Raw genomic sequence first — 16,349 nt, forward strand, 5'->3', positions numbered from 1 at the left:
ATATAAAACACAATTGAGAAAGTTTCTATAAACTGTTGACCTACCAAAAGATAATACATTCCTTTGAGAGACCAGAATTTTTTTCTTCTGTATTCTCTCAAATTACTTATATGTGCAAGTTATTTTCCAACAAGGAAATAAATATTTAAATTAAAAACAATGACTATAATGACTTTTATAACACCAACCTCATTCTTTTCTTTGCTATGCCTATATAAAAATATTACTTTAAGGGCCAGGGATTTAGCTCAGTGGTTCTGCTGCCTGCCTTGCCAGCGCAAGGACCCAAGTTCGATCCCCGGTACCAAAAAATATATATATAAAAATAAGGGCCGGGGATTTAGCTCAGTGGTTTCACCACCTGCTGCGTAAGCACAAGGACCTGAGTTCGATCCCTGGTACCAAAAAATAAAAATAAAAATAACAAAATATATATATATATAAATAAAATATTACTTTGAAAGAATCCTCAAAAGCATAAACTTTACCAAGTTCAGTATGTTCAATTCATAAAACTATATATTTTTATGTGTCATTGACAATGAAGTTAACATGTGTCAGACCAGTTACTACAGAAAATGAATTACTGCAATTATTTTACTTGAATGAAGGAATTAATGAACATGTCTTTTTATTATGACTGAATATTCAAAAAAATGAGAATCACAAGTTATTTCCTACAAAAGCAACAGCACCACCTGCTGATAAACAAAAGCAACAATGTCTGTTAATTAGAGACAAAAAGTAACTTAGATCTTTCCATTGAATTCTATTTTATTTAATATAGTGAAATTCATGAATACAGTCTGCATATTTACTTATGATTATGATGCTAATTTGAACATTTATGAGCTACATATCTGAATCATGCATTTCTTAAAAATCAAAGATAAAAATAAATATTATGGAATCTAGGAAAAATTACTTATGGCTCTAATTTTCATTCCATATGTAACTCATTTGTACCACACTTTATTTTCCTTACCACCCAGTAATACACATTTAGTTTGTACATTTTTTTTAATATTCTCTAGTCACCTCACCTAAAATAATGTTATATTCCTTTCCTACCTGAATTTTTTTATAGCACTCACTAGTATTTGACATATTACAAATTCCTTTGGAGTTTTTTATGTTCATAATCTCTATCTGTGGCAACAAACACTCAAAAACAGGGAATTTATTTTGTTTACTAAAGTTTTTTTACTAAATAAAGCATATAATATACTCTTGATATTTGTGAAATATGAAAATAAATTAGTGAATGAATATGCAATGCACTATATACTTTCTTGAAGGTGTAACAGTTGTGTCAACAGTTACAAGGCTCTCAATAGATTTTACCAAATTATACTTGTGGAAAGTTGTACCAACTAATTTTACCATGAATGCTCTATAAGGAGAGCATTTTCATCTTTTCTGATGAATAGGGAAATGATATGATATTCATTATGTATTTTTTTGAGTTCTGGGATTATTTATACTTCTTTATCCTTTTGTTCATTTTAATTCTAGAATTTCTATTAGATTTCTTTTAAAATAATTTCTGTCTCTTCGTGGGTATTTTCTACTCATTCAGACGTTATTCTCTTTTCTTTTAGGCCCTTGAACATAAAGATCACTGACTTAGTCTTTGTCAATTAAGTCCAATGCTGGGCTTAGAGATTACTTCTGTAAATTTCTTTTTTTCCCCTTGTGAATGGGCCATACTTTCCTGCTTCTTAGGATGTCCTGTAATTTTTTGTTGAAAAGTGGACATTTTTAATATCATAATGTGGTAACTCTGGAAATCAGATACCCAGCTCTTCAGTGTGTGTTGTTGCTTGTTGAGGGCTGCAGACTTCTGTTTACTTAGTGACTTTTCCAAAATATTTTTGCAAAGACTATTGTTTTCACCTGTGGTCACTTAAGCCACTATATCATTATTTCAGCAGTCAGAATAGTCACTTGGTAGAGCGAAAAAGAGAATATTCTATCCCATTCTTTGTCATTTAGCTCTGATGTGGGTCACTTCTTTTAACACCTAACCAAGCCTGCAACTCTGGTTTAGTTTTCACTCCCATCTTGTGCATAGCATGAAGATTTGCTAGTGTTACAAACTTAGCATTTTCTCTGATCTTTTCCAAGCATGTGTCTTGGGCCTGGGCATATATATTATAAACTGGACTCCTCAGTATTTGTAAGAGCTTGCCAATGCCTTTATTATTCCATGTATCTTCCTCCATAGTCTCGTCTTGCCCAAGAGTTTTGGTCTGTCTGCTGCTTGCACCATCCATCACCCCATCTCAATTGGCTACAGGGAGTACATGTCTTTATGTGCTTTTAAAGATGACACCTGACACAGGCTGATCTAGATCTCCCCACACAGGCTGAGGATGTAGCTAAGTGGTAGAGCACTTGCCTAGCACAAACGAGGCACTGGGTTCAATTCCTAGTATTGCAAATTTATAAATATTTAGTTCTGAATCATGGACATGGATCAACCTTAAAAATGTGCTTACTGAAAGAACATAAGAAACGGCCATTAAAAAAAAGGCCATATAATGTATTATTTCACTTACAAAAAATGAGAAAGATTATCTCCCTACCTCTTATTATCTAGCCTTTATTTTTTCTTTATTGGGGGGGTAAAATAATAAGAGAAACCATGCAATATTTAAGCCTGTGTCTGGTTTATTTTATTTCACCTAACATTATGGTATCAAGACTTAGCAAGCTTTTTGTGAGAGAGAGCTAAGTAATTGTGAGAGAAAAATGGCTGGCACCAGCTGACAAATTTTCAGCTTTAAATTGGCCCAACTTATTCTGACACCTGCAGTTATTACTGCTTACTAATTAAGCATAAAAGGTGAAGAGTCTCAATCATTACTTACTTTTCATCACACTAACCTACTTTGACTCTGCAGCTAGATCAATTCTCATTACTAGCAGCAGCCTGTACCTGCCTTTAAAATTCACCACAAGTGTAATTAAATACATAACTAAATGCGTATTAATTATTTAATAACCATTTAACCAACAAGAAAGGCACAAAGGCAAGGTATATTTGGCCTTTTTAAAAACATGAGGAAAATATTTACTGTATACAAGTAATTTTTAACTCAAAATACTTATAGCAATTATATCATAGTGAATAGATATATATGGATATATATGCTCCGTCATCTTAAAAATAATTTTGTCAAAAAAAATAATAATTTTGTCACAACTAATGCATATTTCTAAAATAAGCAGTTTCAAAAGCAGTTTTAAAAAAGAAAGGCTGAATTACACAATTAGAGGAACAAAAAGAGATTTTGCAAGCAAAATAAAAATAAAGTACAAAGTTAGTTTTTACCCTATCTCAAAAAACAAAAAACAAAACCAAAACACACAAAAAAAGTCCTTGGTTTGAATATTTTAGGAAATGCAGGTAGGCAAAAAGGAAAGCTAACCTATCACCCCAAACTCCAGCGATAACTACAGTTAAAATCTGTTACGTGCGGTTAGACTTTTTTTTTTTTTTTGAGTCACGCTCTCCCTATAAAGCTCAGGCTGGCCTGGAATTCACCTCAATCCTCTGGTCTCAGCCTCTGGAGTGCCCAAGTGCCGGGATTACAGGCATGCACCCTCAATACTGGCTATCAGGCCACTTTTTATTCAGACTTACAAAGTAGATCAATCTATGCATAGAATTTGCAACTATTTCTTCTTCTGATCATGTACTGTACCTTAAAAATATCTTCATGGTATTATAAAATAATTAAATAATTCACTATAACAATTATATGACATAATTAAGTTAAATAATGTTCTGTTGGAGATTTTGATTGCTTTTCATTTATTAAATATGCATAATGCTTCACTGAACATACTTTATCCTTAGATAAATTCCTAGAACTGGAATTTCTAGGTTAAGGTACATATATATTGCTTGCGCGTTTGATGTATAATTTCAAACTATCTTCCAGAAAGGTTTGAAAAAATATATACATACATATTATGAAATAAATATATATTTCTAGCAACTGTTCTAGGGATAAAACCTAGCTAATCAAGTAATGCATTAAATCTAAATGATAACTGCATAAAGGTAGATACATAGGTATTGTAGATAGCTAAGCTAGTTAGAAAATATCATAAGGCAGTTAGACAGGGCTGGGCCCTCAGCACAGAAGACAACTGTGGCCTGAGGCTCATTTACTGAAGGCCAGGATTCAAAAAAGAGAACAGCTAAGCGCACATAACTCCCCCTAGGGTTGAACAGCCCCGACTGATATTCTAAATAGCTATCAATTTGCACTTTGGGTGGGGACCAAAACCTACCTAGCCCATTCCTTCCAGGAAATCCCTTGTTTGATTGTGTACACTTGCTATAAGACTAGCTTTCCCATTTTATCCCTATTTAATCAATATTACCTAAGTGACTATACTTGCTATAATTTTATTAGTTGACTATAGTTTTGTCCCACCTTGAACCCACCTCATCTCATGGCTTTGCTCAATAAAACACTTTTGAGAGGTGGAGTGGACGGGCAACCCACTTTCCAGTCCCCTTCTCTCTCTCAGACAGAAGCTATTTTTCTCTAAATAAATTCCTCCTACTCTTCATATACTATAAATGTTTTCCTTCTAACAAAATGGCAGAAATAACAGAAAAGTAATTTTAAATGAAGTAAATTCTAAGGAAGAACCAGAAGAATAAATTACAAAAGATTTTCAAAAACTGTAATCTTTTCAGGGTTAGAGGTGTAAGCTCAGTGGTGGAGAGCTCAGGGGTTCAATCCCCAGCACCAAAACAAAACAAAATAATCTTCTGAATTAAACTATTCTATTTTGATATTACCTTCATTATGGTTTATTACTTCATCTCGAAATTATTTTTCCACAGTTGGGTATATATTGCCCCTTTCAGAACTCAAGAGAGAATATCAAACATCTCACATGTTTTATTCATGTCTTCTTTCAAGTGCAATTTAAGGACCACCTATATAAAAATAACTAGGGAATGTAAAAGGTACAACTTTCTGGGCTCCAGGTGAGATTTTAATTGAGCACATTGCAAATAGGGCCCAAGAGTGTGCTTTTTTTCTTTTCTTTTGTTTTTTGAGACAGGATCTTGCTAAGTACTCCAGGATGGCACTAAACTCACTATGTAACCCTGGCTGGACTTGAATTCCTGACAATCCTCCTGCCTCAGCCTCCTGAGTGCTGGAATTACAAGTGTGCACCACCACACCGGACAATTGTGCATTTTAACAATATGTAGGTGATGCATATGAATGCTAAAATTTAAGTAACTTATTATTATATATATTTTATTCTGACTTTTTATTATTATGATTGACTAGCATTACCTCTCATAAAAATTATATAAAGCTGGGGCAGAGATTTAGCTCAGTGGTTCTGCTGCCTGCCTTGTAAGTGTAAGGAGCCAAGTTCGATCCCCGGTACCAAAAAAAAAAGTTATATAAAGCCAGGTAATTTGTATCACAAGAGATCATTATCAGTATGAAAATATCTTTTCTTTCCTTTGGTACTAGGGATTGAACTAAGGGTCTTGTGTGTGCTAGGCAAGTATTCTATCACTGAGCTACATTCTTAGCCTTTTTAAAATTTTATTTTGACTTACAGTGTTGCTAAGTTGTCCAGGCTGGCTTCAAACTTGCAATCTTCCTGCCTCAACCTCCCAAGTAGCTGGGATACAGTCATGGTTGGATGAAAATATCTTTTCTGTTACATCTGGCACTCTGCAATGCATCTTATTTACACTGCATATAAAGCACCACAATCTCTTACACTTTAAGGCACAAGAGATTCCTTTTACATACAACTCTCTTCCCCTAACTTTGTCTTCTCAGAGAGCTAACTCACTCAGCCTCAGCTTTCTAATCTGTGTCTCACAGGTAGAGTTTGGCTCTTGCACACCTTCACAGTGCTTAACAAACCCATAAGCACTCATCATAACTGTTCTAATATAAATCTTATCATCTGATTCTCCTAGTAACAACTGCAGTGAAAATTTACATTTTTTTCATATTTCAACCCCTAGTTTCTAGAACATTCTTGGATGAGCAGTATACATTTAATGCCTCTTGAACAAAAGAATATGTATTTAAAATGTTAGTCTCAAATCTCTAAAAATCTCTAAATATAGTCAGCATATTCAGCTTACTTTTCCAGAATTATTTATATTCTTTAAAAAGATAATAGCAGGGCCGGGGATTTAGCTCAGTGGTTCTGCTGCCTGCCTTGCAAGCACAAGGTCTGGAGTTCGATCCCCAGTACCAAAAAATATATATAATAGTGCCTAATGAGGTAAACCTTTGGGTGTTATTCAGGTTAATTTAATCCCCATTTAAAATTTTAAAAATATTTAAATCAAAATAATGAATTAAAATTATGCTTAAATTCTTAATTAGAATATCTAGCATATTTTGTAAATATTAAAAAATCTTTAAGCTATAAGATCCTATAAATTTCAGAATTAAGAATAATATGCATAAAACTAATATGGATACTATAAGAGCATAATACATTGTGAAAATTAGACTATTGACAAAATCCATTGATTAAAAACACCTGAGGCAAAAGGTCCTTAAGTCCAAAAACAAAACAAAACAGGATTTTAAGTGATGAAATAACCTGAGAAAAATATTATAAGTGAGAAAAAAGAGACCTAGGTGAGAAAGAAAAACAGATAAACAATCTTTAGGTCAACTACGAAAGATATAATGAAAGGATGTCAAACATTAAGCTAGACCTTTGGACCGACTCACTACATATTAGAGGTGAGGGTATTCCATGAAAAAAGAAAACAAATGAGGATGTTAGTGAGGGGCAGGAAAGGTTTGTGAGCCAGTGTTTGACCTGCACTAATTTGCACACATACAAATTAGAGAGCTGTAGGGGAAAAGATCAAATGGATATTATGGCACCAGATTTCAGAGAGCTTCTAAAGCCAAACTGAGGGCTATAGCTTTATGTGATGGAAAACAAATAACCAGAAAATTTAATAAAACATTTATAAAGCCCTAAAAATTCTAAGCTCTTATTTTGTATTTGAAGAAAATGAGTCATAGAACAATTATGTGATTTCCTCATAGTTCAGAATAATATGGAATAGCCCACTGCTACAGTTGGGATCTTAAATGTTCCCCCAAAAGCCCATCTATTAAAGCCTTGGATCCCAGAATGGTACTACTGGGAGGTGGTGGAACCTTTGGAAAGTGGAGCACTGTGTGTGGGAGGCCCTCACGTCACTGGGAGTGCGTCTTTGAAGGAGACTGCAGGACCCTGGCCCATCTTCATGCTCTTTTGCTTTCTTGCTGAACAGGTGAGCAATTTTGCTCTGCCTCATGTTCTTATCAAGATGCACTGCCTTACCACAAGCCCAAACAGATGGAGCCAATCAATCATGGACTGGAACCTCCAAAACTGTAAGTAAAGTAAGTCTTTTCTATTTATAAGCTGACTATCTCCAGTATTCTGTTATAGTAACAGAGAGCTAACACACCCATTCAAGTTCTTTTGCTACACAGTGATGTTGTTTTGGGACCACTTCAATGGAAGAACTCTTCAAGAGCAATCAGCAAAATGATGCTGAGCTTGGCTGTTTACCAATGTTCCCAACAGAATTTGTATGACAGAGGGCACATTCTCAAGTGGAAGAATTCTCACATATATTCAGATATGAATTCTTAAAGACAAATATGTCCTCTTGGTTTTAAAATGACTTTTTAAAGTTTACTACTAATTCCTTACAAAAAGTATGCAATCAAAATTTTATATGAAACATATAATAAAAACAAATTTAAAACTAGATTCTCTCTTTTGAATGTGCATACATTTTAATACTTTACCTGACCATCCTTCATGATCAGACTCAAAACAAGTATTTCTAGAAAGAAAGAGTAGAGTACATGTTCATTTTTCAAATCCTAACAGTTTCTCTGGCCCCATTAAACTGAAATTGATGGAAATTGCATATTAAGAAGATAAAGGAGAAAGATTCAGTCAAATGTAGTTGCTGAAAATGTTTTTTAAAGATGGGGAGCCATGTGTATGATACTTTACCACATTTATGACAGCATATCTGTGACTGCTCACCATTACCACTTACCCCAGTTTTATCACACAAGCGTAAAGTATGAAATGATCCAACAGCAAACAATTCTCCATCTGGAGCCCAGGCAACTGAGGTAATAGGATGCTCATGAGGTTGTGAACTGTACAATGGACGGCCGTAACTATCCCATACCTATAAAAGCAAACTTTTAAAAATGTAGAACAATCACCAAATTCTCCAATACAGTATCAAACAAAGATTAATAAATCATCACCTTACAACATTAGCAACTGAATGTCTTTATTATCATACAAAGGAGAAAAGAGCTGTATTCCTTTAAACCAAATATTTCAAAGAAAATTTTTAACATTATAATAATTTTCAATTTTACTCAACCTTGGATTAAACCTACCCATTTTGAGTGCTTTAAACTTAATAGTAAAATTTTGAGATATTTAGTATTTTTCATGATTTTCTCTGTCTACTGAAGGCTCTATCAACTTTCTCTAAAATAATTTATTTCTATTAAAGTTTCTCTAACTATAATTACATTAAGTCTTATTCTTGGGGCTGGAGGTGTACCTCAGTGGTAGAGTACTTGCTTTGCATATGCAAAGCCCTGGGTTTGATCCCTCAGTACCACAGACAAGAAAAATCTTAATTCTTCCCCACAAATTATTTTGCTTTGAAACAGATCAGTGTTCAGTAAGAACTTAAATGAGCTGATTTAAACTGAGTCATATTAACTACTTATTAAATCAAATTCTATATGTCAACAAGATAGTTTTTATACCTGGAACTTTAGAATACTACTTAAAATAGGAAACAATTAGCAAAATTAGAGTTAAAATACATAGCTGGGTGGGGGTTTAGCTCAGTGGTGCCGCCACCTGCCTCGTAAGCACAAGGTCCTGAGTTCAATCCCCAGTATCAAAAAAAAAAAAAAGAATAGCTAAAGTAAAACATTGAAACTATATTCTTATATGTTAAATATTTTCATCTAAATTTGATTCCTTCAACTAGGTGGTAAGTCTAAACTTTACTTACCTTATATTTACAATCTTCACCAGCAGATAAAATAAGGTCATTGACTGAGTTCCAATCAACTTTCAAAATAATACCATCATGAGCTTTCCACTATGAGAAATAAAAAAGACAATAATTAAATTGTAAATGTGAAGATTTTTCTATAAGGAAAAAAACTCTTTCTTTTCTTTTTTGCTAAGATTTTTTTTTTCTAGATTGCCCAGGCTGGCCCTGAACTTCTGGTCTCAAAGATCCTTCTGCCTCAGTCTCCTGAATAGCTAGGACTTCAGCTACCACATCCAGCTCGTTGCCTCTATCAATTGACTGTTTTGTCATCAACTCAAAAAACTCCTATATTCCACTGTGTAATCTGATAATCCTATATTCACAGCCACTGTGTAATTCCTTATTTGTGTCATTTGTAATTTATACCAATGAAAGCACCTGACATCCTCTCTATAGGTTACTCTATGTTGCTTGGACTCCAGATGCTGCTGAACTATTTCAAGTTTCTTTGTGTGATAACACTGGAATATAATATATACTCCAAAATATCAGCTGAATCTAAATCTTGCTGTCTCCTCAGTATAGGTGATCCCATTACTAATACTGATACTGTCTTCTTACTTGGGTCCCCCCCAACCCTGTCTCTCTCTCCCTCCCTTTGTTCCTTGTGTCGGGAATCAAACCCAGGGCTTGACACATGTGAAGTATGCCTTATCACTGAAGTATACCACCAGTCCATTTTTTTTCCCTTTTGTTTTTTAGCACCAACTACATGAACATCTTTAGTATTCTCATTATTCTCTTCTGCATATTCCCCTAAGCTTCACTGTCTTTGCCTTTTTAGGTCTGGTTCATAGCTGGACAACTGAAAATCTTCTGCTGCATTTATTGTATAACAAGATAATGTTTTCTATACATATATATATAAATTATATATGTATATATAAGTAACCCAGGTATTGGCAATCTAGGAAGTAAGCATGGTATCTAGCTCTTAAACATAATTCATTTGACCATTTAGCTATTACCACACATGTAATTAAATGCTACCATGGGCAGAGAAATATAACTAAAAAGAATTAATATACCTTTAAAATTTAAGGTATATTTTAATATACCTTAATATCAAAGGGTAATAGACTTAAGAGCTTTCTTTTTACAATCTTCTGAATTTATTGTTCTTAAGGTCTACAGAGTAAGCTGCTAAATTTAGGGAAAATAAGCTCTAAGAATAAGCAACAATTTATGCTTGCTTATTTTAAAATACATAAAAATACATCATTTCAAAAACAAATTTTGTTTATTTATTTTTAGTCTTTGTTTTTATTTTTGTAGTCATGGAGATCAAGCCAGCTTCATCACAGATATGTAAGTCCCCAGCCTTTTTTATTATTTTTAAAAAATGTTTAAACAGGATCTTGCTAAGTTGCCCAGGCTGGTTTTAAACTTGCTATCCTCCTGCCTTAGCCTCCTGAATAGACTGGATTACAGGCATACACCATCATGCCCAGCACAAATGTTTGGATAATACACATTATAATGCATTAACTCTCACAATTAATTACCAAATTAATCGAATATCCTGAGATAAGCAGCAAAGACAACAAAAAGAGATATTCAAATACACATGTACACATGGTTTCTTCAGTTTTCTTTTAAAGCTACAAAATAAATTTAGGCATATTTGAAAGCTATGAAAAAACATGAATGAAATTGACTTTATGACTTACAATGCTAACATACATTAGGTATACATTTAGATATATAATTTATAGATAATTTTCAATTTTTCTCAATTTATTAGGCATTTTCTGAATTTCCTTTGTTTTACATAAACTTAAGATTTGCTTTTCTTTGTTTTGTGTGTGTGTGTTGTGCTGGGAATCAGACCCAAAGCCTGAAATATACTATAGTACATGCTCCACAAGAAAAGTGTATCTCTGTCCTACTTTACTTTAAATATCTCATACCTAGCATAGTGCCTGTGAATTGTAAGTATGCAGTATATTTAACTAAGTTGCTAATTTAATTTCTCTTTCACTGTAACTAAACTTTGCCAATGGGCACTTTTCCATCTCTACTATCTCCTGAACCTGTACAATATCGCCTGATTAATCAATGGTAATTAATCAATGGTATGAGCAGCTTCCTGAGTTTCATTTATATACGCCTAATTATAGGTGTCTAAATTTGTATAATGATAAAGACATAAATTAAAAGATTCAGGCCAGGGATTTAGCTCTGTGGCACCGTGCCTGCCTTGCAAGCATAAGGTCCTGAGTTTGATCCCTGGTACCAAAAAAAAAAAAAAAATTCAACTTGTCTGTTTTTGCTGTATAATTTGATAGCAGATTTTCCAAATTAAGAATTGATATGGAAAGACTTTGAGTACAAGCAGTCAGAACTAGTTCTTTTTCCCAGTTTCTTCTCTTTGCCCAAATTTTTCAACTTAGTTGTCTAAAGGCAAGGACTTAGAATTCTTAGCAATGTTCCCTACATGGTAAAAATGTATATTGACCAGAATGAGAAACTAGAGACATTTATAGCTAAATGGATGCACACTGAGGCCATACTCTTAAGTGAAATAAATAGGACACACATGTGTAAACACCAAATAGTTTCTCTGGTGTGAGAAAATGAAAGGGTAAATAAGGATCAAAAGGTATAATAGTGAAATAGGAAGAAAAGGTCCAAAGGGGAAGGGGAAGTGGGAGGGGGGTGGGGGAAAGGAAAGAAGGGAAAAGAATAAATATGAGAAAAGGAAAAAATGGAAACAAAGTCTTGGTAAATAGGGAGGGGTGGAGGGGTTAAAGGGAGGGCAGGGGAAGGGGAAGAAAATAAGAACCAAGATGCCACCGCCTGGTTCATAAGCGCAAGGTCCAGAGTTCAATCCCCATACCAATAAATAAATAAATAAATAAGAACCACAATATATTATGTAAAGGTACAAATTCCCAATGATGAATGTCATCATATTGTATACCTAAAATGTACCAATAAAATTAATGAATAAAAAAAGTATGTTGACCATACAAAAAATATATATATTAATTAATCTAAGTGTTTTCTCTATCTACCTACTCCCCAAAATCAAATCTACTGAACTGTTGAGCCTGATACCTCTTAAAACTTTTGTATTTGCTGTAGCCTGTCAATCTATTACCAAATTTCTTGCCTAGAACCTAGTCATTTAATACTTTTTTTCCTGACCTCCCCAGTTAAAGAGGTACAGTTGGCAAATTAACCAATACTAACATCAATGACAACTAACATAATAATATCAATAACAGCTACTCTACATTGAGTACTTACGGCATGCCAGGCACCTTTGAACTTTGTAACTTAACTCATTGAACCCTTAGAACAATTCTATTAAGTAGGTATTGGTGTCAACATCTAAGGGATGAGAAAGCTAACACACAAAGATTTTTCATAACTTGCCTAAGGCCACATGTAGCAAATTAGTGGAGATTTTGGAACACAGCTGACCGACTCCAAAGCATATGTTCTTACTGGCCAAACCTTGTTGTTATCATTTTGGTCAATCATTTTTCCTGGCCCTTGGACTTGGTACAATCCTTCCTCCTTTCCTTTTAAGATTCAGCTCCTAATTTAACTCTTCTTCCTTTCTAAACAACTCAAAAGAAAACATGAGCTTAACATTTATCCTTCAGATAAGTATTTGCTATATTATTCATAAATTTATTCTAATGATTATATTGAGTCCTCCATTCTAAAAATACTAAAAGAACGCCAGGCTCGGTAATGATTTTTAAAAAGTCTAAGCAAACAAAGTTTTATGATTTACTTCTCTTTTGTCTTAAATCTACACATATGAGTCTGACTTGCTAACTGTAAACTTCAAACTGTAGGGGCCGGGGATTTAGCTCACAGGCACTACGCCTGCCCTGCAAGCGCAAGGTCCTGAGTTCGATCTCCAGTACTAAAAAAAAAAACAAAAAGATAAGCAAAATTTCAAACTATAAAGTGACAACCCAGAAGAAAGGGACTCCAAGTTCCCTCTAGCTTAGCAGTCAGGCATATCCTGATAACAATTTACAAATGCCTGTGAAATACCTGTAAAACTTTAGCATTTGGTTGAAGAGGTTTAATAATCAGCTGCTTGCCTGCTGTGTAAAGAACTTTTTCTGAATCAGGGCCCCATGCTACTGAATACACTGGTGTTCCTATAGAGAAAAAAGAAAAAGACTAGTAAATTTTCATTATTATGACTTATAGAAAGGGAGACTTAATAGAATCAATAAAGCATTCTGAGGCATCATGTCATTTCTTCCTATTCAAAGGTCCTTTCAAAGTGGAGAACAACCTGATACTGAAATATAGACTAAGTTAATACTGATCATTAAAAGCTGTGAACAATTGGGCTGGGGATTTAGCTCAGTGGTTCCACCGCCTGCCTCGCAAGTGCATGGACCCAAGTTCAATCCCCAGTACCAAAAAAAAAAAAAAAAATCTGTGAACAACTGACATACTGTATTTTTAACTAATTTGGAATAGCTCAGGAAATACGCAGTTTTCAGAAATGCTATAAAATATATAAAATAAAATTCATTTTAAAGATATAGAGTCATATCAGAAAAGTCATGGTTTATCATGTCCCATCATCAATGGCCATGAGTGTTTAAATTAACTCTATGTATGGTGAATAAATTTTCCACAGAAAAATATACACGGTATACTTACCTTATAGATTAAATCCCATTCCTGATCCTGCAACAAGCACCAAACTTCCCCTCACCTGCTCCTTAAGCAATAGTCTAATGGATAGAAATCATACCATCCTAAAGCAATCTATCTCTTACTTATTAATCTTAAAAGGCAAATTAAATGTCACACTAGGGAAATTTTTGTTGTCTATCAAGTGGGGCTTTTGCCTGAAAGCTAGGCTTAAAAGAGCTCACATGTCCTATAATCAGGATAAAGCTAACTCCAAATGAAATTTCAAGTTTAATTTATCTACCATACTATAAACTGCATTAAATTTGATACAGTTTTTAACTTCTGGGAGGAATTTAGAGATGTTAATTTTAACTCAATTATATTTAAGGATATTTCTTTGCATTTTTATTAGTATTTTTTGCAATACACAGTAAATACATTCATTTTATGTATTTAATTTCTATTTTATTTGTACCATTTGCTGTTCACGTAGTTTACAATCATCTTAGGAGATGGTTACATGTACATACTACAGCATGTTTCTTTCTTTTTTTCAATCCCCTTTCCCCTCCGTCCCCCTCCAGAAACACTATCCCATTTTTCATTCTTGTTGATATTATTTGTCTTACCTCACATTATGGTATATGTTTATATTAATTGGGGTGATTAGTTTTCTGTACATGGCCTATCTTTATTTCTCTTACTTCCCCTTCCCCTCCTCCTCACCTCTCGCCCTTGTTCCCTTACCATAAAACACTGAATACATTCATTGTGAGGAAATTGGTACACATACTGCATCTTGATATTTTACTTCCCCTTCCCCTCTTCCCAATCCCCAGACTTCCTTCCCATCCTTTCAAAGAACCAACTCTGATTCATTTATCATTTGTATTTTTTTACTCTCAATTTCATGAATTTCAACTCTGATTTTATAATTTCATTCTATTAGATTCAGATTTGTATTGCTCTTGTCTTTCTATGTCCATCCTCAAAAAACACTTCTTCTTCCCTACTTGGTAAGTACAATCTCAGGAAATACTCTCTGGGAGTAGCCAGGAGCTGATCTAAGCTTTAAAAGTAAAAACTCCAAATGAAGTATTCAATTTCAATAAACTCCCCAGAAATGTAAGTCAAAATTTCAGATATTTCAAATGTGGTACTTAGCGAGGATTGGAAAAGAAAAGGGAAGGGAGAGACTTACAATGATAGAATTGTGGGTCCCTTCTTTATTTCTATTTTTATAGTTATAATTTTTGTGCAAAAAAGAACACTAATATATTTTAACTTACAGGGTATGAAATCCTCATGAATATACTCAGTAAAACTATACTCTCCTGAAGTATATACTGAACTATGACAAACATCTACCCCCAAGGAAATAATTCAGTAGATACAACTCCCATTGAGTTATACAGGATGTGACTTTAGGCCTTTAGTTGTGGTAAAAGGTACTGTTAGGGGATGAGGAACTAAAGGATGCTTTCATCTTCCTTATTTTGTGGCCCCTTAAGTCAGCTGTGTCACCATTTCCTTGCTTATAAATCTTTCCTCAGAATACTTATTTACTCTGTTGAGACATGGAGATAATTTACTTCCTATTTATGTAATAATTTTAAACAATAGTGTTAGACAGGTATAATTTATAGTTTTAAAAAAACATATAGAGAAAAGTTAATTCCTTGGTTATAACATGGGTTTTTAACCACATTCCAGTACAGTCAAAATAAAACCAATGGAAACAAATATGGAGTTGTTTATAATCTGAAATAAGATCAATAGCTAAGCCTCAACAATTCAATTCTTCTAACCACTAAAAATCCAAGATGGAAATAACATAAAGAACAAGTTTTTATTATGCTCATTCCATACATTTAAGTAAAATATCGTGTGAAACTACCATATATGTGAGTGTTTTCTTTTGAAAAAGAGATGAAAGACATAGCTATGTAACTTCCAATTTGGGTGGTTCTGGTGGAAGATATTATTCAAAGTGGATGAAAGAAAATACTGATTTCTAGTATAATGAAATTCATCCCAGTAGAATTTGGGACAAATCTATAACATTTAAAATGTTGTTAAAAACATACTTATTAAAGCACTGAATTATCCCCAGTGCTGTACTTCAGTTCCCAAAGTTGGTATGGAAATAATAAATTTAGGCTCCAGATTGAATTACTTTAAAACAAAGAGTTCAGAAAATTATGTAACAAGATGTTATTGTCATTAACAAAAATGGACAAAACCCAAAATATAATTTAGATTAATTAAATAATGTCTTGCTTTTTATATTGGGAATTTTATTTATGCTCCATTTCACTTAAGAAACTCAAAAAGATCTTGTTTTTCTGACTTTGCACACTAAAGTCATGTGACCTTTTTGACATTTTTTAAGAAACCACATGCACCTGGGGTTGTGTTAAATGTCAGACCTTTATCTTTCTGTAAAACAAATTATCTAAATTCTTTCAACCTGTTGAAGGCATTTTAAACCACAGAAGAGGAGACAGAAATGTATTTCAAATGTTTTAAGGAAGTACCTGGTCAAACAGACCATGTTTTTACATTCACACTATATAAAAGTATCCCCTAA

General features: G+C 33.6%; 1 protein-coding gene across 7 annotated transcripts in view; it reads right to left on the reverse strand.

Moving 5' to 3' along the window:
• Ift80 (intraflagellar transport 80) overlaps positions 1 to 16,349 on the reverse strand; it is a 125,988-nt gene that overhangs the window by 76,324 nt on the left and 33,315 nt on the right. For all 7 annotated transcript variants that reach the window (XR_015440911.1, XM_087186455.1, XM_087186452.1 and 4 more), the window contains 3 exons: positions 13,157 to 13,266; positions 9,095 to 9,184; positions 8,102 to 8,239 (listed from right to left, as the gene is read on the reverse strand). Coding sequence is in view for 6 of the 7 variants with exons in the window: in XM_087186455.1 (XP_087042581.1) it covers positions 8,102 to 8,239; positions 9,095 to 9,184; positions 13,157 to 13,266 (338 nt within the window). In the remaining variant the exon portion in view is untranslated. The remainder of the gene's footprint in view (positions 1 to 8,101; positions 8,240 to 9,094; positions 9,185 to 13,156; positions 13,267 to 16,349) is intronic.

This window comes from Heterocephalus glaber, unplaced genomic scaffold (assembly GCF_053883595.1).
Source record: "Heterocephalus glaber isolate CG9 unplaced genomic scaffold, H.glaber_assembly_v1.0 deba00001504, whole genome shotgun sequence".
Classification (NCBI taxonomy): Eukaryota; Metazoa; Chordata; class Mammalia; order Rodentia; family Bathyergidae; genus Heterocephalus; species Heterocephalus glaber.